The sequence below is a fragment of the Acomys russatus genome, chromosome 1 (genome assembly GCF_903995435.1).
Source record: "Acomys russatus chromosome 1, mAcoRus1.1, whole genome shotgun sequence".
NCBI classification, from domain to species: Eukaryota; Metazoa; Chordata; class Mammalia; order Rodentia; family Muridae; genus Acomys; species Acomys russatus.
Window position 1 is genome coordinate 111905130 of NC_067137.1, and position 25428 is coordinate 111930557.

A 25428-nucleotide genomic window follows, 5' to 3' on the forward strand; every position below is an offset into this window, starting at 1 on the left:
AGAATCATACCCAATTTTGAAGTACGCTGATATAGGTCAAGCCTACTTGTGCATTCTATGTTGGTAGTGTTAACTGACCCTACATTGTTATCATGACACCCAGAAGTACCAGGTAGAAAGGATAGATCCTTCTGGCTGGGGAATTAATGTAAGTAAGAACATTAAGTTTAGAGTAAAAAATGTCAAACATTCTACATACTGGAGTTATAAATTAGTTTTAAGCTGCCAGATGGGTGCTGGGAATTGAATCCAGGCCTCTAGAAGAGCAGACAGTACTGTTAGCCACTGAGAGGGACATTCCAGGGTTTCAGCACTGGGCCTCCAGGAGTCAATAGCAGGCTGGACTAATGATGAACGAAAGCAGTACAGTGGTATGCATATGTGTCCCACAGACAATTTAGGATGAACAGAATTCCATAATGGATTGGAATAAATGAATCCCAATTGGGTTGGAGTTGGGAGCAGCATCCAGATGGTTAGTGTGAGCATCTGGTGCTTTTCAGTGTGCTAGTAGATGGTCTGTTAAGCACACAGGCAATAATAATCTGAGTACTTGCCCATATTGATCTTTCATGATTCTCTTTGAGAAAATGTAAAAATATGAGCAGTAAGTATTTCATGCAGGAATTAATGATTCCCAAGGTCATTACCACATTTGTGACTCCAGAGTAAACAGATTTCAGCGCTCAACCCTTCCCTTGCTTCTGTTGCTGCTAGTTTAAAGGTATGGCCTAGTAAAGGTTTATTGTTAGGCTTATAGTTGTTACGGCAGTAATAGCTCACCCACTATTATAATAAAAAAAGGCACAGACACCTGTTGTATTTTAGAATAAGCCTTATTTTACCTGGGGCTGGGCAGATATTACCCCCTAAACCTATCTTTCAATTTCTCACAATCTCCATCCCATTCCATCTTCTTCTAATAATTTCTGTTTGGGCTACCTCCCATCCATAATCTCCAAATTCCAAATAAGTTGTTCATCTGGGCCATAGTTTTCATGTGGAACTTCAGAGTTCCTCCTCTGTGCCCACATGGCTCTTTCCGATGTCATGGTGATTCTCCTTCTTCCTCCTCTGGTATCTGACTACTTCTTCCCAAGAACCTCTCTGTCCCAAGAGCCCGTGAGCCTTCACCACACCTACCTTCCTCTCTCTGTCCAGGTATGGGCTTACTTTATTAGTCAAACGGGGAGGCGAGGTTAAACAGCAATTCTTGGGGTACATGACAGTCTGCAGTAAGAATCTTGAGGGGCAAGCAATTAACAAATACAAAGCACCAGACCATACTCCAACACATTTCAATTAAAAGAACATAGGATTTGACTTTTTATTTTTTTGAGACAAGCTCCTGGCCATCCTGGGATTTTCTGTGTAGACCGACTGGCCTCATACTCTCAATGATCCTTCTGCCTCTGCCTCCCACATGCTGGGATCAAAGGTGTGAGCCACCACACCTGGCTAAGATAAGGAAATGTTGATTTTTAAAGCAGCAGGGAATGGAGAGATGGTTCAGCAGTTAGGAATGCATGCTGCTCTTCCAGCGAATCTGAGTTTGATTTCCAGCATCCAGACAGGGTCGCTTACTTTACTTGTAACTCTAGATGCAAGGAATCTGATGCCCTCTTCTGGCCTCTGTGGGCACTGAACTTTCACGTGTGTTTATGTGCACATGCAATTAGAAATAAAATCTAAAATAAATAAATATAAAAATGCCAGCAACAAAACTAGGATTTCAATTGAATTCAATTTCATTATATTTCCAAAATTTCTTTTCTAAGCTATATCCAAAGTGGATTGCTGAAGTGTTGTGTACTTCTCAAGACGAGATTTAAGTAAGAATCAAGACAGAAAATATTTTTTGACTTTAAATTTAAGTTCTATAAAAGTGATAACACTTTAAGATATAGTTATTTTATTCATATTATGTAATCCTATGGTCATTATTTGATTTAGTGTTTTTATACAACTTAAATAGATATTATAATGGACTCCATTATAATGCAGCACCAAGCAGTGCTTCCTGCTGAACTTTTGAATTTATTTCATTGCTTATTTACTTACATTTTGTCCAAGATTATGTCATAATATAAAGCTCAAAATGTGCGGTGCTAGGCATAGAGATTAATTTAGTGAGCATTTTCCTCAGGCCCTATGGGTGTCAGCCATTGGACTGTTGGGTAGTTTCTGTTTTAATCTTTGCACCCCAGCAACTTGCCTACAGCAGCCTATCCACCTCATGCTTGCAGATTCTCTACTGGTGATTCAGTTCCCAGGCCTCGCCACCTCGTGTGCTTACCACAGCAGCTGCACACGGGCTGATCGCTTCTACCTTGCCACCTAGAAGCCACCCACCCAGAGAGGGCTTTAAGAAGTACCAGCCAATCATGTTTCATTCTCATGCATGGAAAACTTATTACTTCAGTGGTGAAGAGAAGTGACAGAATACTCTCTACTTCCTTCTCTTTTCTTCCCCTCCCTCTATCCCCAAGAATCAAACCCTTATCCTGGGAAACAGGAAATGTTACCTTATTCCAGAATAAAGTAATTTCAGAACTTGGCTAAATTATGGATCTGGAGATAGAGAGACTGTCTTGGATTGTTTGGATGGGGACAAATGCCATCATGTGTCCCTCACAAGAAGAAAGCAAAAGCTGAAGGAGTGGGAAAGATGGCAGCAAAGATGGAAAGACAGGAAAGCCAAGAAGTGACAGCACAGGAGCTAGAGGCCTGTGGAGGGAGTGTGGCACAGCCCATCTTGGTCTGAGTAACACTGCTTTAGCACATCTGGCTTCTAGAACCGTGAAGGAGCAAATTTTTGTTGACTAACATACTCAGCTTCTGTTAATTTGTAAAAGAAGCTACGAGAAGACTAAAACAGATAGAATACAACTCCAGATAGAATACAACTTCCTACTTGTCCTTTTGACCTTCGTACCTATCAGTCTTTCCCTCTTTTCTATAAAGGCAGAAATCTTTGTCACTTTGGTTTGTCAGCCAAATAAAAAAGGCACTCCAGCCAGCTTTAGAATGTTGATTGAATTTAATTTTATGAGAGAATCAGTGTCTAGCTGGGAGACCCATGACGACGCAGTGTTTGACACGCTGGCCTGACTCACAGAAGCTTTGTTGAGTGAGTCAGCTTTGGGAACATGATGTAACACTGGCCTTTTCTCTCAGAACCGCTTTACAGGAGTGAGAGGAGGAGGTGATACATAAAAGAAGACAAAAGAGACATAGTCTAGTAAACCAATATGAAATGTGATGATTTAAAGTTGGTCAATATGATGTAGCAATATTTTGATTTGGCAAAGATCCACCACTTCTACTTTTAGTATTGTTTGTGACTTTATTTTCATGAGTTGATATCTTAAGAAAATATCTGAATACAGATTCTTAAATGATCTTGTTTTGAAAATTGAATAGAAAGCATTTGTTTCGCTAATAAAGATATTTGTGAATGAAAAGCTGCATACGTTTTAAAAGTACTGGAAGTAGAACAGGTGAATGGACAAACAGTAATGGTGCATGGAACACAGTCTGGGCCAGGCACTGTGCTTCATGCCTTAGGTGACTCCTTTAAGCAATTGTCAATGCTACATGATGAATTATAGTCATTTAAAGATGACAAATGTGCACTCAAATTTCAATGTTTGACTGTGATGTTTTTCAGAAGGTTTCTAAGAAGTATGAAAGAATATAATTTGTTTTGATAGTTCTCTGCAAAAAAGCAGTCCTAACTAAGGAATGAATGAGCATGGACAGCAGCACAAACTGCTTTCTTCTTTGGTTTGCATTTGAGAAAATGTTCCTCTCTTCCTTACTGTACTTGGCACATTCTGAGATAAAAGTTTAAATTCTGAGAAAAGCTAAAGTGTTTTATGAAAGCAACACAATTATAATCTGAGGCAGAACATGCTGTTCCAGGACCCCTGCAGGTCACACTTAGCATCCATTGGCAGGCAGGGACAGAGGAGGGCAAGCATTCCCATAGTGCTGTGAGGTTAATGGAGGTTTCCAGCATCAGGGTAAGAGTCAGCCCTTCAGGAAGCTTTCTGGGCTAGAGGTCTAGAGTTACAGAGCAGTCTCCCAGTTCACAGAGAAAGAAGTGGACACAGCTGCACCTGAGGGATTGGAGCAGGAGCAGAGAGTGGGGACTGCTCTTTTGTGCTTTATGGTGCAAAATAAAATTAGGTTGATCATAGTCTTCCAAGGACAATATTTGAGTTATGTTTTTTCATTTTATCTTTATTTATGTTTAAGGAAAAAAAGATTGACATTAGCAACTATAATAATAAAGTTCTATGGAAACATTTACAAGTATGTAGATTGGGCATAAAGGAAGAATCATATAAGCAAGACAATTAATTTTTTCTTGTGTGACCAGGCCTGTGGGTCTCAGATTGTCTATGCATTGAAGGACGGCCTTGGACCTCTGATCCTACTAGCCTAACGTACAGCCATAAACAACAGTGCTTTCCTAACAGGGGAGATAAAATATGAAGAGAGACTCCTGCTTGGGAGTGCTGTTGACTCATGGAGGAAAAACCTTTGGCATTTCAGGCTGCATGCTAAACACAAAGTAACAGTGGGCCACTGTTGAGGAATCTAAAATCAGTGCTGCCATAGAGGTTGCCATAGCAACAATAAAACTTAAACCCAGGTGAGATACCAAGTAGATTTATTCCCCCTACCCCCATAACCTTGCAGAGGAGGCATATTCATTTCAGAGATGTTACCTCTGTCTTCAGTGACTATCTAGTATTGAATAAAAAATTGTTAACCTCCAAAATAATGGGGGGAGGGGAGAGCGGAAATGACCACGTATCAATGCTGTCCCAAGAAATATGAGATAGGTAAATAAAACAACTATGATTAACTTGCTAGAAAATTTGGTGGAAAATGATATGCATGAATATACAGGATTTCAACAGAGAGGTGGTACAACGGCATGGTGGCACACAGTTTTAGTCCCAGTACTCGGGAGGCAGAGGCAGGTGGATCTCTGAGTTTGAGGCCAGCCTAGTCTACAGAGTGAGTTCCAGGACAGCCAAGGCTACACAGAGAAACCTTGTCTTGAAAAACAAACCAACAAGCAAACAAACAAGAGCTAGAAGTAAGGAATAATGCCAGGCATGAAGCATGTTTTTATTGGCAATTTGAACACAACTGGGGAATCAGTGAACGTGAATATAGACGTTATCCAAGCCAACTTCAAAGACAACAAAAAGAGAGCAGAGCTAGCAGAGAACCTCACTGGTTTTGAGACTGTATAAAGTGATCTAGGATACAGGTTGAATCTCAGAGAGAGAAAATGGAAAGATAATGGCTAAGACTTTTCTGAAATTACTGAAAGACAAGAGGCCACAGACCCAAAGCCATAAGAACACCAAACAGTTATAAGCACACACCAATGCACATCTTCATGAACAGGACACTTAGACACACATACACACACTCTTCTACGGACATGGTGATGCAGCTGCTGGAAATAAGGGAAAATAGGACAGCTTTGAGCGCAGCCAGAAAGAAAGGAGAAAGAATTAATACGTAGAGGACCACAGGCAGAAAATTAACTTTGGGTTAGAAACACACTGCTGGTGAGACTGTGAAGTGACAGAACCACATGGGAAGACCGAGCTTCTCAGAAATTCAGATATACTTACTGTATTACTCAGCCTTTTCCCTTGTATGGGGTGAGACTGACACATAGGGACATGGCCATGAAGGCATCGACGTTCATAGTTAGTTCTTTGCAGCTGATGATGGAAACAACTGACAACCCCACCCACAGGGGATAGATAATAGACGCAGCAGCGGAGCTTTTATGGGATAGAGTGTCACTGTGTATTCTAGGCTGGCCTTGAACTTGTAGTTCCGTATTGAGGTTCCCTGGTGCTGGTATTATAGGTGAGCACCACCATACCTGGCCTACAGGCTCATTCTAAACATATTTCATTTGGTACAGGATCCTAGAGTGCTTACTAGCAGGTTTTTTTTTTTTTTTCTTTCTTTTGGGCACACATAAGACTTCTCTAATTTGTGGCTTATATTTTGTGTTGTCAGTGTTGGAAAATTCTGAGCTATCATTTTTCCAAATGCGCTTCTACCTCATCCCTTCCAGGTTTCCCATTTCTCATGCAATTAGACCTTTCCTTAGGTTTTGCTTGTTTTTTTGTCTTTTACCTTTTCTGTCATTTTTTTCTCTTTGTGATTTATGTTGAGTTTTTAGTCTTGACCCATTGTCCAGTTCACTAGTATGTGTCTAACCTAATTTTAATTTTGGTTACTGAATTTTTCTGGTCTGGAAATTCTACTTAACTTTTGTAAATCTTTTATAATCCATTTAAATATTATTAGAAATCTGTTGTAATTCTCTTTTCTTCTCTCATACATCTCAACCACAGTTTTCCCTGTCTCCACTCCTCCCAGTTCTACTCACTACCCAATAGGGCGTAACAAGATACAGTAAGACTAGGCACTTACTTTTGTGACAAAACTATTCCTGGGGTAGGTGCAGCACAAATCTCTACTCATCTCAGACAGGGAGGCCATGGCAGAACAAAGTAGGGGACCACCAAACTCCAACTTGATGAACCAGTGAGTTTTATTGGGGTTCCTTACAAGAGCAGAAATGACTCAAAGACAGCTGGCTGCATTTCCAAAGCTGGGAAACCTGGAACACACTTGACAGCTTGCAGGCAGTTCAGCAGACTGGAGAATGACCTTTCCGTGTAACTCTGCTCTAAACTTCTCCAGGCATCTTGGCTGGTTTCTGCTTCTCTCGGGAAGCTTGTCTAGCCCTAGAGTTTCTTTGTGGCTTCACTTGTCTGAGAGTCTTGCAGCTTAATTGTTCACTCAGGGAGGGAAGGGCCTAGTGTTTCTGGTCAGTCTCAGGAACTTCCTGAAGCTATTCTGAGTTATTTCCCTTCCTGTTTATGGAGCATCCCAGCAGGATAGAATGTTTCAGTCTCTGAGGGAACTTAGACACTAACTCCCTCTACTCTCCTTTCTGTCACTCACAAGTAAGCAGCGTTGAGCTGACCCCCTTTTTCAGCCACTCCACCAGCTCTGCCCTAATGTTCTGCACCATCACAGGTAATGGAGGCAGCCCCCTGAAGCTCTGAGCCAAAACATCTGGAGCTCTTCTCCCATTGCAGGAGCTCCCAGGGCCTCAAAGCCTACTGAGCAGCCTCAGTCTCTTAAGCTGCCTGCCGCCTCTTGCGAGCCCCATCTAGAATCAGCAACCGTGGAAGAGGAGAAACTCATTGAAAATTATCTGCTTGCTTTTCTGTATTTGCTTAGTTTCTTGGGGTCCAGTGGCTAACTTTTCACTACCTTGGTGTTTTCACGGAGACAGTTTTTGTTTTTTATCTAGATTTTTAAGATGATCCTTGTTGGGAATATTGATGAGAATTACCCCATCTACCCTTACCAAAAGAGGAAGTTCTCTTTATTTCTCCTTGCTTTATTTTCAGAATGTCAACACTGAGGTTTATTTTATTTGTGTTTGTATGTAGGTAGGTATGTGCATGTGTGTGTAGGTGCCTGAGGAGACCCGAGGGGTTAGATCCCTTGGAAATGAACTTACAGGTAGCTTCCTGATGTGAGAGCTGGGAACCAGATGTGTTCTCTGGAAGATCAGTATGCACACTTAACTGTGGGGCCATCGCAGGATGTTCACTGTAAAGGTTTTGTTTATGTAGCTGCATAGGTTTTAGGCATGCATCTTTCCCTCTTTCTACTATTCCTGTAATTCCCCTTGCACTCACATAAGCCAATTAATTATTTTCTGATGAAATGTTATGAGCACTCTAGAGCCTATAATGAATATTCTGACAAAGATTTGTGACGGATCTCCTCATGTAAACATTGGCTTTATTTACTTTTTTAGATTTACTTATTTATGTGTATGATTGTCGTGCCAGGTGCTTGCTGCTCTCAGAGGTCAGAGAAAGTTATCAGATTCTCCCTGGAAATGAAGTTACAGGTGGTTCTCAGCCACCATGTGGGTGCTGGGAATTGAACTTGGGTCCTCTCAAAGAGTACCTAGGGGTTTTAACCATTGAGTCATCTCTCTAGCTCAACACTGTGTTCCTAAACTCCTATTTTGTTGTTGTTGTTGTTGTTGAGGTGAAATTGTGTTTGTAGTGGCAGTTGCCCACTCTTTTCTCTTTAGGGAGTCTCATAAATCTGTGCCTTTAAATATCTATATGAATTCATTTACTGTCCTAATTTGGTTTTCTATTGCTGTGATAAAAAGCCATGACCAAAAGCACCCTGGGAGGAAAGGGCTTATTTGTCTTTCATATGTTGGGTCACAGTTCATTGAGGGAAGCCTAGGCAGGAACCTGGAGGCAGGAACTAAAGCAGAAACTGTGGAGGAGCACTGCTTACTAGCTTGCTTCCTATGGCTTGCTCAGCCTGCTTTGTTATACCAGCCAGGGCTACTTGCCCTGAGGTGGTGTCACCTCCCAAGAGTTGAGCCCTCCCACATCAATCATTAGTCAAGAATATGCCCTACAGGTTTGCCTACAGGTAATTTGATGAAGGCATTTTGTCAACCAAAGGTTCTTTTCCCAGATAGCTCCAGCTTGTATCAAATGGATAAAAAACTAACTAGGAAGGACACTTAAAAAGTATGTCTCAAAGGCATTTCAAAGTCCACAGACCGAAAACTTAGCACATGATGGTTCTTTTTTGTTGTTTTACATTTATCTATTTATTTTTATTATGTGTGTGTGTTTAGATGTACTTCATGGTTTGTGTGCGAGAAGGGGAAAAAGGGGGAGGGGGACAAACTGGCAAGAGTTGCCTCTCTCCTTCTGCCATGTGGGTATTGGGAAATGAAACACAAATCATCAGGCTTGGCTGCAAGTGCCTTAACCCTCTGAGGCATCTTGCCGCCTGCTCATGGCATTTCTCCCAACACCTGGGCTTCCTTCACTGTCCTCTATCCTAAGGTGTTTCAGCATTCTCCTGGCTTAAGAATTATCCAGATACCTTTGGTTCTTGTACCACTTCCTCTTGGTGTAGTCTTGTTTATTTTATTTCATTAATACTTTGAGCAGCCACACTGTGCCCAGAGGTTTTGATGGTTTGCTCTGGTAAGCACAGTGGCCTTTCAAGGTTGCCCTAGTCCACGCTCCCCTCTTGTGGTGATGCTGCTTCTCACTTCAGATTCCAGTTCAACTCTCAGTAGGCAGGACCTTCCGAAGTGTTTAGAACTGTGTGTCTGTGTGTTCAAAGCTCTGAGGTGTTGCCTTATGGAGCTGTCCTGTTCACTGCTGAAGCAAACCAGCCCCTGTGCTCCAGGCAAGTACGTTGCTTTTTCAGGCTTCCTATTCAGCATGTTTCTCCACACTCCCTGGTGCTGGAGGCAGGGACTGCTATTTTCCTAAGCTTCTTGCATTCCTGCCTCCTGCCCCAAACTCTGAGTAGGGGTTCCTTCCTTTTTGTACATGTTACTTCTCAGGGAAACTTTTTCTAACTCTTCAGATATTACCTCCAGGACTCCCATGGTGTCTTGAACTTCTCATCCTTAGCTCTTAGCACAATTTTAATAACAGAATTAGCAGTGTTATCGGAATGTAAGGTACCCTGCTGGCCTTGGTTGATTGCCGAGTCTCAAGCACTCAGCATAAACCTTGAATGTGATTAGCTATTTCTTGAGTATTCAAATATCTTTGAACAGCAGGAGACATTTGAAGGTACAGATCCAGATCCTTGATTTTGCCCAACTACCCAGAGTCCTCACCCTGATTCTGGTCCTGCACAAATGTGAATGAAATTAAAATTCTGTCATTTTAGGAATCTGAGTCTTGAAAACACCTAATCTGAAAGGAAATGAGCCAGAGTCAAGATGGAGGTGCCTCAGCATTCCCCGCCCTGCTGTATCCTGGCTCATCAGCAGGACAGGTACAGCAGGGAACAGTACCTCAAGATGGAGCCCTACTCTGACCTGGAGGCTTGTAAGGTCCTGGCCTCCAGACTCAACCTGAAGGACCAAGTAGAGACTTGGTTCCATTGGCACAGACATGAGCAGGAACGCACCTCTGCTAGCATGTGCCCTGACCTACCTGTTCTACTCTTCCAAGGTTTTTTACTGCCCCTGCCTGTGTGGTGGGTCTGGGGTCATTCAAAGATTCACCAGGCTAATGCAAGTTTTGCCTTTTGCAAATTACAGTATTTTTTTAATAAAAAGAGACTGATTGGCTAGGACCAAACCAGAGAGAGTTTTCTAGGCAAGGCCTGGCTACTATTAGCCAAAGCATTATAAAGGCAAAAACCAGTTATAATTTTGGGGAGCCATATTAATTCATATCCGGTCTGAGGGCGGGCAAGATCTGATTTTTGTTTTGTTTGTTTTTTGAGACAGGGTTTCTCTGTGTAGCCTTGGCTATTCTGGAACTCATTTTGTAGATCAGGCTGGCCTCGAACTCACAGCGATCTGCCTGCCTCTGCCTCCTGAGTGCTGGGATTAAAGGTATGCGCCATCATTGCCCAGCAAGATTTGATTTTGTAACAGATGTCCAGCAGGTGCCTTGGCCATCCAAGAAAGCAAGTGTTTCATGCAAAATTGGAACTTATCAGTTAGTCTGTTTAATTTTTTGACCCATTACCATGTAGAATAGCTGAGGCAGTGAAATATTTTGTAATAATCATTAATTTGTAAAAGAGTAGTCAAATTGCCCCAGAAAGTGGTTCATCTTGAGCCAGCTGACAGAGTACATTCAAAGTAGGAGCAACTTCTTCATGGTGTATATAAACTAAAAACAATTTTGTTTTTTACAAGCTTAGCACACTAAATTTATCCTGTAGGCATAAGGTTATTGTGTAGTTTAAATACTGATTTCTATGTCTCCCATGTCTGGTTGTATGCTTTGTTCTGAGAATTTAAGGTCTAACTATTGTGTGAATTCTGCTCCCCAATTGTCCCCCCTGATATGTCAATAAAGCACCTACAGCCAATCAGTGATTAGGGGAGAGAACAAGGCTGGACTTCCTGCCATCCAGGGGAGAAAGAGTTAGAAGAAGTTGGTGATTGAGCAGGGGATTCAGCCACAGGTAGAGGTGGAAGGAAGATCAGGAGGAAGGAGCTGGAGCTGAGGAAAGCTACTTTTATATATAAAAATAAGATAAAGGCACCAGATATTATGTTATATGAGGTTTATTAAGTGAGTGTGGGGGAAGAGGAAAGGGGGAGGGGCAGAGAGAGAGAGAGAGAGAGAGAGAGAGAGAGAGAGAGAGAGAGAGAGAGAGAGAGAAGAGACATACAGACAGAGGGGGGGAGGGAGAGGGAGGGAGAGGAAGAGAGAGAGGGGTAGGAGGGGGGCCACGCGGACGGTTGTATATGGCCCTCGGCAGGGCCACACTCCCATGGCAGGTAAGCAATGGCATTGCAGGTAGGCAGACTGAGGCAGAATCCTGACAGCTACAGTGTGCAAGTACTGCTGGGAGTAAGACAAGATCGCATAGAAGGTTAAGAACAGAAACTACTAAGATTGTGTTGTGAAGCCTTGTAGTATAGCAGAGTCTCAATTATTTGTTTGATAGCTGGGTTAAGAAATAAGCTAAGAGAAGCAACACTGTTTTATAAAAATAACATCATCATATGGTGCCAAGACACAGGGCTTGGACTAATGGAAAATCTGGGTTCTAATGCTGTAGAGAAGAAAGCAGGTATGGAGAAGTGAATATACTGTTTTAGGATATGAGCAAAAGGTTCCCTGCAGCTCTTGCTGCTGGGTTCTCTCCTGCTTTACTCCCAGAGAGGATTCCTGGTTTTGCTTCATTGTCTTCCTGCATTCTGTTTTAAAAAAGGTTGGGAGAATGATTGAACAATTGGAAAAGTTGTGGTGAGTGGATGAAATAGGAAAACCAGAAGTGTCACTAAATTCCTTTTGGAAAGGACTGCAGAGTTAGCTGTACACCTAGAGAGTTTAAAAAAAAATTTTTTTTTTAATTAATTTATTCTTGTTACATCTCAATGGTTATCCTATCCCTTGTATCCTCCCATTCTTCCCTTCCTCCCATTTTCCCATTATTCCTCTCCCCTATGACTGTTCCTGAGGGGGATTACCTCCCCCTGTATATGCTCATAGAGTATCAAATCTCTTCTTGGTAACCTGCTATCCTTCCTCTGAGTGCCACCAGGTCTCCCCCTCCAGGGGACATGGTCAAATGTGAGGCACCAGAGTACGTGAGAAAGTCCTATCCCACTCTCCACTCGTGTGGAGAATGTTCTGACCATTGGCTAGATCTGGGTAGGGGTTTAAAGTTTACCGCCTGTATTGTTCTTGGCTGGTGCCTTAGTTTGAGCGGGACCCCTGGGCCCAAATCTGCCTATCATAATGTTCTACTTGTAGGTTTCTAGGACCCTCTGGATCCTTCTACTTTGCTATTCTCTCATGCTTCTCTCATCTAGAGTCCCAATAGGATGTCCTCCCCTCTGTCCCAGTTTCCTGGTAGGTGAAGGCTTTCGTGGGACATGCCCCTTGGGCTAGTATGCAGATATAAGTGAGTATATACCATTTGAGTCTTTCTGCTTCTGGGTTAACTCACTCATTATGATCATTTCTAGCTCAATCCATTTATCCACAAATTTCGGGAATTCCTTGTTTTTAATAGCTGAATAGTATTCCATAGTGTATATGTACCACAGTTTCTTTATCCATTCTTCTACTGATGGACACTTAGGCTGTTTCCATGTTCTGGCTATTATGAATAAGGCTGCTATGAACATGGTTGAGCAAATTTTCTTGTTGTGTGCTGGAGCATCTTCTGGGTATATTCCAAGGAGTGGACTAGCTGGGTCTTGAGGAAGCCCTATTCCCATTTTTCTGAGATAGCACCAGATAGATTTCCAAAGTGGCTGTACTAGTTTGCATTCCACTGTCAAGAGAACAAAGCGACAGCCTACAGACTGGGAAAAGATCTTCACCAACCCTACATCTGACAAAGGTCTAATATCCAAAATATATAAAGAACTCAAGAAATTAAACACCACCAAACCAAATAACCCAATTGAGAAATGGGGCTTGGAACTAAACAGAGAATTCTCAACAGAGGAATATCAAATGGCTGAGAAACACTTAAAGAAATGCTCAACCTCCTTAGTCACCAGGGAAATGCAAATCAAAACAACTCTGAGATTCCATCTTACACCCATCAGAATGGCTAAGATAAAAAATTCAAGCGACACCACATGCTGGCGAGGATGTGGGGAGAGAGGAACACCTAGAGAGTTTTGCGGGTAGAGGTTGAAGCGCTTGGAAAAAAAAAAAACACTATTAGTAAAGGGAAAACACCTGGTAACTGATAAGCAGAGTTTCCCTCAGTTGCCACCCTGCCTTGCTCCTTGCACTTTCAGTGTTAAGCTCCCACAGCCCATGGGCAGGGTAGGAAGCCAGGAGGAGCAGAAGGCCTTACAGGGTGAAAGGGTTAAAGAGAGAGAGTCCATTTCAAGAAAAAAGATTAACCTTGAACAGACCGAGCTGCCAGAGGAGCAGCCTAGGGTTACGAAATTACTACCACTAACTCTCCCAGTAGCCACTGAAAGCCTCAGATATCAAAATGCTCGGTGTCGTAATTGCGGTAAATTCAATAATTTGAAAAACTGATCAAACTGCCAAAAGCCTCAGAGCTCAAAATGGCCAGTGCATTAAATCTGAGAAATATAGTATGTTCCACCAGAGGTGTGAAAAAACCATTTCTGGCAATACTGGGTTGTTGGCAAGAATGTTTAAGTTTCCCAGAGTTTGTGAACGCTATGATAAAAGGGATCATTGACAAGTGAATGTATGTCCAAGAGGGACATATGAGGTAACCTCTTGCCATTAGAAAGCACCTTTGGAGTCCTCGTTCAAGGCTCAACAGCAAAAAGTGCAAACTATTCCAGCCCAGAGTTATCAAGTTATAAAAAACAGCAGCAAGCTCATTCATATTAAATAAAAAACAGAAAGGGGGAAACGTGCAAGTTTTGGTTTATATATAAACATGTTGTTTTAATCCCAGGTGTGGGATGTGGGGGCTGCTCCAGTTGAGAGGGCATGTGATCTTTGTCAGCTGTGAATTACCTCCTGTGGGGGCATGGTTTTTGTCAATGGGGGCAAAAGCCAGACCCAGAGAGAGGCTGGGGGCTCCCAGAAAGAAGGCTGCTGGTGTTCCCCCCTGCTGCTCCTGGTTGCTGTTGACACAGTGTGAGGAGAAGTTGGAAATATCCTGAAACAAGGATTGGACCTGCCTCAAGGAACCTGACAATTCTAAACAGCAGGAAGTAGCCAAGGAAAACTACACCCCCCTCTCCCCACTAACCTTTCTCTCCTAACTGGTGCTGGGGTATTGGAAGGGATTGGGGAGGAGTAGGGAGAAAGAGATTGAAGGAATCCAAAATAAAAATAGTTTTAAAAATATGCCAACATTATCCTCTAAACGTGGTCACCGTCACACCTGCATGGAGAATGGAGGACCTGGCTTCTCGCCCTGCTATCCGGAGAGGCATCTTCCTGGCTTCTCATATTTACTGCGCTGGGAACGCAGGGCCTGGCAGGAGTCCTCCAAGACACTGGAACACCCCCTCCCTGCAGCTCTGGAAGCCCTGAGGAGGCTCTAGGTCTCTACCTGGGTATCTAGGTACCAAGGTGGAGATGGCATGTAACACAATGAACCAGACTCCAGAGGATTCGTGAATACTTAGGGAGGGCTTCCTGCAGACCCCAGTGTTAGGACACTGTGTCAGTCTGCCTACCACCTACCTGTCATGTCATTGCCTACTTGCCATGGGGGTGTGGCCCTGCCCAGGGCTAATATAAAAGACCAGTCCTACCTCACCCCTCCCTCTGACTCCTCCTCTCTCTTCCTCTCTCTTCCCCTCTCTGTCTCTGTCTCTCTGTCCCTCTGTCCGTCTGTCAGTCAGTCAGTCTGTCTGTCTGTCTGTCTGTCTTCTCTTTCTCTGGGGTACCCCTTCCCCTTTCCTTTTCCTAACACTCATTTAATAAACTTCATAATATCCTAATATCTGACATCTTATCATTTTCATATTTGTAAACATAAGAAACAGGGCCACATCTGACTCTCCAATCTGCAAATGCTTACTTTCTTATTTTTTTGAGGGGGCTATGTGCCCCTGGCTGGCCTTCACTTGGTATAGCTGAAGATGACCTCCAACCCCTCTGCCTCCACCAAGATCAGCTGTTTTATTTTTTAAAGATTTATTTATTTTTTATTCTGTATACAGTGCTCTGTCTGCATGTACACCTACCTGCAGACCAGAAGAGGACATTAGATCACATTGTAGATGGTTGTGAGCCAGCATGTGGTTGCTGGAAATTGAACTCAGGACCTCTGGAAGAACAGTCAGTGTTCTTAACTGCTGAGCCATCTCTCCAGCCCAAAATCAGCTGTTTTTGTTTGTTTTGTGGTGGTTTTGTTTGTGGTCTGGGTTTTGGAGCCTCTACCTCCCAGATGCTAGGCTGCCCAACCAGCATTATGAGACTTTTAGTTGTTTAATTTTTTTTATGTGAGATGCTTTTTGAATGTGTGAGTGTGTGTCCGTCCCATTTTGAGGCAATTTCATGTGCCACCTTGCCCTAGTGTTACCTTTTTGTTTGTTGATGCTTTTTAATTTGCTTGTTAGGGACCTGATGGGTTTCATTTTAGAGTTTAGGTTAGGAAAAATAATGACTGTTAGGAAAACGCTATTTCCATTTGCTTATAGAAACCACTAGACTTTCCATTACTACTGTTTGCTAAAGAAAAGTTTATTGTTTTTCCCACAAAATATTTAACTAACTACATACTTTATGGATTATTTAAAATGGTTCCAAATCTACTTAGTACATATTTCTTTCATGAACACATTCTTTGCAAAGTGTTAAATTGTTACTTTATATTTAAATTGAAACTATAAAAGTTATGATTCTAATGTTATTAAAAAGACTTACAAAAATGTTGAAAGTGCAGTTTTAAAACCTTGCTTCTCCTCCTCTTTGTCCTCTTTTTTTTTTTTTAAGGTGACCTTGGGTTTTTGCGTAGCAGGATATTTTTCACCCATTTCCATTAGTGTAATAGTGACCATTTGCTGTCCCCTTCGTAGAAAGGTTCTTAAGATGTTGTTTGTGTTCATCCTAATCAACCTCCCACTCAGTAACTGAACCGGCCTGCATCTCTGTTATCCTGGCTTAGTGTCTGCAGTGCATTTCCTCTCTGCACCCCCCTGCCCCTCCATGCTGAGCTTAGCCAGCTCTCCTTCCTGTTCTCTCCTTTGGTATGTGATGAGGAAGACAGTGAGGGATGGGAGTAAAGTGTTACAGGCATCCTAGAGTTGGCACGCTCCCTAGAGTTGGCACGCTCCAACTGTTTACCTGCAGCTCAGACTTAGTCTTGTAAATGTTACAATTATGTAATAGAAAGTTGCCACCTACTGTTAATTACTGAAAACTTCCATGTTAATTTCCCTTAATCCCCCCAATACTTAAGTTCCCATTATCTAAGTTAAAAACAGTCAGTGATGTAAAGTTAGAACATCAGAATCTGGGATATTTGCTCATTAGGGATAAGCCAGTAGTTACAAGATGCCTTTCTCTGTTGCACTTTGTGTGATTTTCTGACAGATGTAATGCAGGCTCAGTGGAGACTACTTTCTCCCTCTCTACAAGAGAGGCAGCACACTGTTTTATGAAATACTAACTAGAGTGGACTTCAGATGGGCCGAGCACTCTTTCCTTCCCTCACTAGAATTAATTTTTTTGTTTGTTTTTGGTTTTTTGTTTTTCTATCCCCTTTCCCACAACATAATTTTTGTTTTGTTTTGTTTTTGTTTTTCGAGACAGGGTCTTTCGGTGTAGCCTTGGCTGTCCTGGATTCACTTTGTAGATGAGGCTGGCCTGCCTCTGCCTCCCGAGTGCTGGGATGAAAGGCGTGTGCAATCACGCCCGGCTAATAGAATTAATCTTAAACACTTTGGAGTGTCCCACGATCTTCTTGATGGAGTATCTCATTTCGTTTTTGAAGAGTGTAGGCTGGGCTGCCTGCCAATGGTAGTACATACTAAGAATGGTAACTGGCCTTCGCACACACTTAAGCAAATGGAGGAATTTGCTTTTCAGTGTCTTCCAAGGTCCACGAGGATGCACACTTATTTATACTAAGAATGTGGAGTTCACATGTGCTTGTCCAGAGGGTATGACTCTGTGGAAGAAAACACTTATTGGTAAGTATGAAATTTACTCTATTATGTTTCTGAAAAATATGTTTAGAAATTGATTTTTTTTAAAAGCAGTGATGAAATCACTTAGTCTGTGCTGATTTCTTAACAGTGGTGAGTGCCAGATGTTGAAGACAGCATAACAAGAGAAAAACCTCAATCCTGATAAGACTTGAGGATTTTTTAAAAATTAAATGCAAAATAGTTGGGGCAAATTGTTGCTGTGGAGTCAAGACTAAGTCATACAGTAAGAAGATAAAGCCAGAAGCTCTTCTTGTTCTTCTTTGTTTTAAGTTTGCCTCTGTGCAGACCTAGGACTTAATGGCTTTAGGGGCTAAGAAACAGACCCATGTGAACTGGAACGTACATCTCACAATTTAATATATATATATATTTGTAAAGTTCTTTCTGTTTCTAAATAAAAGCTGTGCTTTGAAACCTGTAAGTTTGTATATTGGTCACATCAGTTTGTTTTTTAAAATGTATTCTCCAGATCCCAAATTTGGTTTCAGAGACTAACTATGTCTCTGCCTTATCATGCCTTTTCTTTTTCTCTCAGCAAAAGACTCTTAGGCTACACAAGGTTTGATGGAAAAAAAAGTACATAATCACATTTGTGTGTGTGTGTGTTGCAAAGTTTTTAACAAAGCAAAAACAGCTACACAAGTAAGCAGTGGTCTCTATGGGAATTAACCATATTGCATAAACATTTGCCACAGCAAAGTCTACTGTGAGATTTCCCACACTGGCCCATGAGCTTAGAGCTATTGTGTGAGATGTGTCTCCAATGGTACATAGACATGCAAGATCTGTGAGGAAGAAGTCAGTATACTGAAGTGCTGTGGTTCATAGCAGGCCATGGGTTGTAGGGTGTTAGCTCAGTGGCCAGCACCGAAGCCCTTCAGGGCTCTGCTGTTCCTCCTGTGAGAGTGTTAGGTATGCTGCTATGATGGCCTGCAACTGTGTGGCTGCACTAGAGGAAAGCAAGTAGTACGGACACAGTATCTAAACCGTGGTGCTAGGTGCTGGCTTAGAGCATAGCAGGAACAGCTCTAAGGAGGAACTGAAGGAGAATTGAGAATGTGCAACTATGTTGGCCTTGCCTTTTGTGTGATTCTGCCAATCCCTGATCTTTAGGACCACCCCCAAAATTTCTTGACACCACCTTTTAGGAGCTGTTGAAAGTACATAAGAGAACACTACGAGCAGAAAGTTCTATCCTGAATGTTTGCTGCGCAGTCAGAGATTAAGTGGACGAACAGACAAAAGTTCTCAATGTCATAAAAAACAAAATACTCTATTTGAATGAGATAGACCATAAGCAAAGCCTCTGCTGCATGTTGGGTGATAGCTTAAGCCTCTCCAGGAGCTGGTGAACTCTGTGTGTGTGTGTGTGTGTGTGTGTGTGTGTGTGTGTCTGTCAGAGAACATGACATTTGTATATCCATAAGTGTGTTCTCTTTAAGAATAGAGCGCATAACATGTATTTATTTATTTATTTTAATTATTTATTTATTTTTTGGTTTTTCAAGACAGGATCTCTCTGTGTAGCCTTGGCTGTCCTGGACTCACTTAGTAGACCATGCCGACCTTGAACTCACAGTGATCTGTCTGCCTCTGCCTCCTGAGTGCTGGGATTAAAGGTGTGTACCACCATGCCCGGCAACATTTATTTTTGAAGTAGTTTAAAGTATGACTGTCAGGAAAGATTTATTTTAAAAATGGTATCAGTGTCCAGGCTTAAGAGAGGTCAGGGAAGCCGGGCTTGGTGGCACACACTTGTAATCCCAACACTTGGGAGATGGAGGCAGGCAGATCACTGTTGAGTTCAGGGCCAACCTGGTCTACAAAGTGAGTCCAGGACAGCTAAGGCTACAAAGAGATACACGGTCTCTGAAAACCCAAAACCCAAAAACCAGCAGGAGGGAGGGAGGGAGAGAGAGGGTTGGAGCTGGGATGGGGGCAGGGAGATAGATCAGGGAACTACCATGTGGATATCTGGGCAAATCTGGGCAAAGAAGGATTGTGAGCAGATCCTGTAAGTCACCAAAACAGCCCAGTGGCATGCTGACATTTTAGAGGAGTGCTTCTCAACCTTCCTGACGCGACAACCCTTAAATACAGTTCTTCATGTTGTGGAGACCCCAACCATAACCTTTTTTCTTGCTACTTCATAGCTATAATTTTGCTACTGATGTAAACATCTGATATTTCCAATGGCCTTAGGTGACTCATTGTGAAAGGGTCCTTTGACCCTCGAAGGGGTTGGGACCCTAGGTTGAGAACTTCTGTTTTAGGAAGAGCCCAGTGAAGATGTGGGCAAGGTGCTGTTCCTTCTACGAACTCAAGGGTGATATAGAGAAAGATACTGGATGTAGAGTGGTCATCATTTAAATGGTCATTTTCACAGTAAGTTGGTAAATTGTACAAATAAAAGCTGTTTAAATGATTTAAATTTATATGATGATTGTATTGTAATTGACTTTCATTATATAAGGAAATAGTGCCAGGAATGCTAATTTTCTGAAGATCACAAAAATGAAACTTTATGATAGTAAGTATCATGATGTTCTGATAACTTTGCTCTGCCAGTCACAAAACTGACATGTAAAGGAAATTCTCACTATTTCTGTAATTGAGCAATCAAGTTCCGCTCTGCTTTCACAAAGTACATACATCCCTAAAACTGACAGGCTTCTAGAGAACTACAGTTATCTTGATATTTGAAGAAGCTTGCTTAGGTTATTTTTTGAGCTTTTGATGTATTTAAGGTTTGTATTCCCGTGTAGGCTTTAAATTTGATTATGCATGTTCAAATTCTTTAAATGATACAAGTGTAGTTTATTGTTTAGAAACATTCCTATATTTAAGAAACTGCGTTACATTGTTTACTTCAAGGTAATTTGTTCTCTCTTCAAAAATAGAAAAAAAAAAAAGAAACCCCCCCCCCCTTTTTTTTTTTTTTGAGACAGAGTCTCACTGTGTTGCTCTGGCTGGCCCGAACTCCCTATGTAAACCAGGCTGGACTGGAACTCACAGAGATCCCCCTGCCTCTGCCTCCCAAGTGTTGGGATTAAAGGTGTGTGCCACCACACCTGGCCATTTGCATATCTTAAGTGTTTCCCTTTTTATATTGGAATGTATAATGTTTATTCATTTAGTTTTTTCCTATTTTTAATTATGTGTTGCTGTGTGTATATCTATACATATGCAGAGGCAAGAAGGGGTCACCAGATTCTTGGAGCTGCAGTCACAGGCAGTTGAGGGCTGACTAACCTGGGTGCTGGGTATTGAACTCGGGTCCTCTGCCAAAGCAGTCCAAGCTCTTAACCAGTCATCTCTCCAGCCCTTATGGTACTTATTTTTGAAACAGAAGCACAGGAAATGAAAATACATGTGATTGAGCTCTGATACTATTTTTCTCAGTAGGATGACATCTGCGTATTACCAACAGCAATGTAAAAGTTCAAACCCATCAGAACACCTACTCCATTCTTTAAAGGTTTATACACTATCATTTTCATCCAGTAAAGCATGAAAATGTTTATTGTATAAATTCTTAAAATATTTAGTATTTCTTAAGAAACTTATATAATGAGTTAAATAATAGGAACAGAGTAATATGGTTCTCTTTAATAAGAGGTGTATATCATTAAAGGTTGTATTTAATGGTTTGTGGAATATGACCATTTGCTTCCTATAACCTTGACTATTTTAGACATTACACTTCTGACTCTCATCTCTGTAAACAGCAAATTCTTTCTGATCACACAGGAAGTCCTGCATGTTGCAAGCGTGGAAATACAGCTAACGGCTGCAGTGTCATTTCTGACCATTCTGCAGGAAGAGTCAATGTCAGTCCACACCTTTGCACACTCCTTCCTGCAAGTCATTCTCCTGCACCTGGAGCACAGGGACACAGGTCAGGGCCCAGCGTGCTTAGACAGCCTTGTTTATCCTACCTGCCAAGGGGTTGTGGTTCACCTGACATCTGTGGGTCTGATGAAAAGAGCTGATGTCCCTCTAAGGAAGACCTCTGGAGCGAGAACCCAGCAGTGCATCCCGGGGTTTTCCTTTTTTTAGATGCCTTCCTTTATGTTTGTGTTCATGGGACCATCATACAGTGAGAATAGGACATATTGGGTTAAAGTTATCTCTCTCAACTTATTTTTCAGTGTTTAAATTTTCTAAAGTTAGTCAAGATAAAAACTGTAGAAAATGTCTTAGAATATAGTAATAACATTAATTCTTATTCTTTAACAACATGTGTTGGTGCATGAGTTGAGGGTGCATTTTTACCTGGGATGTTTAACCGAGCATGTTGCGTTTATGTCCATTAGGTGTCAGCAATGCATGGTTGGAAACACTTCTCTCTGCATTAGAATTATTGCCAAAAGAAACCCTGCGGCATGAGGTAATACTGTTTTGTTTTGTTTTGTAAATAGTAAGACACTTTATGATTTAAAAAAAAAAAAAAGAAGAAGATTGTTTTCCATTGTAAAAGCAGCACATGCTGATTGCAGAAAGTTTAAATAATTCAGAAAATATAGGAAGAAAACTAATTTGTAGTTGGCTGCTTTTGAGTTTCTGAGGTATACCCTTCGGATTTGCCTCTGCGTGTTTTTTTCATGTCACATCAATAATCATATTGAATCTGGACATGGTCACTTTCCGCTCAGTATTCTTTTTCTCTGTATAGTTGCAAATTCTTTTACTTGTTAAATGCTGGTAGCTGTTTTTAGCCTTATATCTTACTACCAAACTTGAGGCATCTCTGTAGAGCTTCTCTTGCTTTTCAGGTAGTTCTTTATCTGTAGCATCTCACCTGGTGAGAGGACAATATATATTCTTAAGCTCTTCACTAAACATGTGAAATACAGCTGCCTTGAGTTTTTCCTAAAGAAGGAAAACTCACTAGTGATGTGGCTTAGTTGGTAGAGTGCTTGCCCGGCATGCACTGGGTTTGCTCTCCAAACGTTTGTTAGCCAGGCACAGGGTCATATGCCTATAATCCTGGTACTCAGAAGGTAGAGGATGGAAGATGAGGAGCTCAAGACCCTCCTTGGCTACATCATGAATTTCAGTTCATCCTGGGTTATGTGAGACCCTGCCTCAACATCAACAACAAAAATGTTGTTCCAGTTTAATTTGATAGGCTAAAGGCGCCATTGCATTTTAATTAGAAATTTCAAATTATACTGTTGGCTATTTTTTAATATATCTGATCAGTTGTATTTCTTCATTAGGAATTATATGACCCTGTTATATAAGCACCATTGATAAATACCATCTCTTTTCCATCCTTGTTTCATTTGTACATATTTGTATAAGAATTAGTCACAGTAGCTGGACATAGTGGTGCATGACTTTAATCTCAGGACTTACAGACACACAGGCTGGTGGATCTCTGTGAGTTCAAGGCCAGCCTGGTCTACAAAGCAAGTCCAAGACAGCCAAGGCTACATAGAGAAACCCTGTCTCAGGAAAAAAAAAGAATTAGTTGAGGTAGTTATTTGACTTTCAATTTCCAATATGGTTCATTTTTTCCCTCCTGAAAGGTTTTATTATAAATTAAAATAACAGACTAGAAAAACATAGCAAATCTGTCCTCTAATGAACTAATGTTGCCATCTTTGAACTTTATTTTTGTACATATTTCTTTGCAAGCATGCCATGGTAAAAGTTACTCATTGAAATACCCTCCACTGATTTCACTGTGCCTTTGTCCTCGTGGTAGATTGTCATTCTTTCAGAACAACAGAGTGTTATCCAGTTATAACAATGTGTACCTGATGACAAGTATCTAGACATCACACACATTGAACTGCTGAGCACAATGCAGAGATGTGCTCTTTCTGTTTTGAGCAGCTGTGTAAACATGAATGAGGCAATTGCTACTAAGTGCTTGGCATTTTTAGCATGTGACCTTTGATAGAATCCTTGGGATGAGAAATGGCGAGGTTAAAAATTAAAAGGATGGTACTAGAATAACAGACCACTATTTATAGTTCTTTCCAGCATGCCATGCTGTTGAGTTTTTGAGAGCCGTAGTCTATGCATAATATAGCACTAGACTTTGGTTGTTATGTTAATATTATAGAATTTCCTGAAGAGATTTTTTTCTACATTTTTGGAATAAATACAAAGCTCGATGTAAAGTTCAGAGTATCTGGTAACCAATTTGCCTTTCTCTGTTAAAAAAATGTATTTTTATTTCTTTTTTTTTAAAAATGTCTTTTTCAAAAGTACTCTTCATATGCATTCTGATCAATGCAGCAGACTGTAGCGATTAGCTTTACTTCCTGTCTCTTCCTAAGTGGCTTTAATTGTACAATTTGTCATATGTATCTTAGCCAAGAAACAGCGATCCAAGAGTGACCATGAACCTCAATTAAAATTCATGTTTCTTAAAAGTGTTTATGATGTGAAAAATTCTTTGAAGGAGTTGATGTTATGTCAAGAGTGTATGCTATTTCATACATTTATTCTCTAAAGTTGTTTCTTTTTAGATTCTGAATCCACTTGTTTCCAAGGCACAACTTTCCCAAACTGTCCAGTCGCGTTTAGTTAGCTGTAAAATTTTAGGAAAAGTAACCAACAAATTTGATGCCCATAGGTGAGTATTGTGTGTAATTTTGTTTTTTTATCAAATTATGTTGATTTACAATGTGTAATGCTGTATAACAATGCTTACTTTTGTAATTATTTCACACTATGTACAAACTTAACCACTTCTCAGACAATAATGTACTTGCTGAAGCATTTCTTCTCAGTTTCATGGGTTTTCAAGGCCGAGTTAAATTATTTTGTACCTCCCATCTTATCTTCCCACCCTGTCCCGTGTTTCCTTGTGAGGATAAAATAGCATTATCTTAGGACTTCCAAAATTGGTAAACATGACATAAAGATAGGACTTGTGCTTTCTTACGTCACAGTTATGAGTCCTTTGTTTTGAATAATCTCATAATAGGGCATGCCTACAATGCCCAGGCTGCTCGCTCCCTAGATGACATGTGACATGTGCTCACACTTCTGTGTTGCAAATTATAGCATGAGAGAAATTATCAAAGCAGAAGCACACTCTGCCTGACAGTTGCCAGAGTCAGACATTGCATTACTATAACCTTTCAAATTAGCTATGAACATTTAACTGCTGGTACAAAGTTAACCATTTTTAACAGATCACTGCCATACATATAAGTTACAAGTAACTGTTAATAACATCCAAATTTAATAACACACGTAAAACTGCAATATAAACCATGAAACTTTACGTTAAAGATTAATAAGGTAAGTCATGGCTTTAAACAATATTTTAACATTATTAACAATTTCATATATGTGTATGTACAAGCGCACACATATATAATGCATCTTGATATACCTAACCCAAATGCCTCTTTGCCCCCACTAAGCCCCTCCAGGTGCTTCCCCATCTCGCTTTTATGTCTTCCTCCTTTTCTTCTTCTTAAAAATAACTTACCATGCCCAATTAGTGCTCCCTGCATGCACACGGGACCTAGCTCCCCACCCCCCAGCCATTGATTGCCAGTAGCAAGTCAGCTAGGGCTCACGTGTCCCTCCTTCATCTACGCTGGAATGTTGTCTGGCTTGCCCCTATTCCAGTAACCACGGTTGCTGTAAGTTCATGAGTACAGCGGCCATGTGCAGCATGCCTCTCCGTAGTCTGTTCCTTACAATTTTTCTGCTCTCCCTTTTATAGAGCCCTTTTTGGGGCTGTTCAACATAGGCTTGAATACTCAGCGGGCACTTACTCCAGCTCTTTGACCAGATGGGAATCTCTTGCACAGACTTTTCCTACTGCCACAAGGAGCATCGTTCTTAGTTGAGCGCAGCACCCCTGTATAGGAATAAACATGAATACTTAGAAGGCAGTTTGACATGTCCATCTAGCACAATAACTGTAGTAAGTTCCTCCCTAAGGCCTATAGTCTCTCAGCTATGAGCTTTTGACCAGATTTACAGTAACAGACACGATTCCTTCCTACGGAACAGAGCTAAAACCCAATCAATCATGCTGCTTTTGCACAGTAGTCAAATCACGCCTCACAGGTCTGTATTGTGGCATGCACTGGGTAATTCTGTTGATGACTTCTCTCCGCTAGTCACCCACACTGCACCTTCTGGCACTATGAAAGCTAGCCAGCAGCATAGAAGTTCTTATGTCAGTTCTGGCTTGATGTCTCTTTATCTTACAACTAAAG

General features: G+C 41.3%; 1 protein-coding gene across 1 annotated transcript in view; it reads left to right on the top strand.

Annotated features, from left to right (window-relative positions):
• Positions 1–25428, top strand: part of Ppp4r4 (protein phosphatase 4 regulatory subunit 4) — a 91386-nt gene that overhangs the window by 31903 nt on the left and 34055 nt on the right. The window contains exons 4-6 of the mRNA XM_051150869.1: positions 20978–21125; positions 21544–21617; positions 23713–23819. Of these exons, the coding sequence (XP_051006826.1) occupies positions 20978–21125; positions 21544–21617; positions 23713–23819 (329 nt within the window). The remainder of the gene's footprint in view (positions 1–20977; positions 21126–21543; positions 21618–23712; positions 23820–25428) is intronic.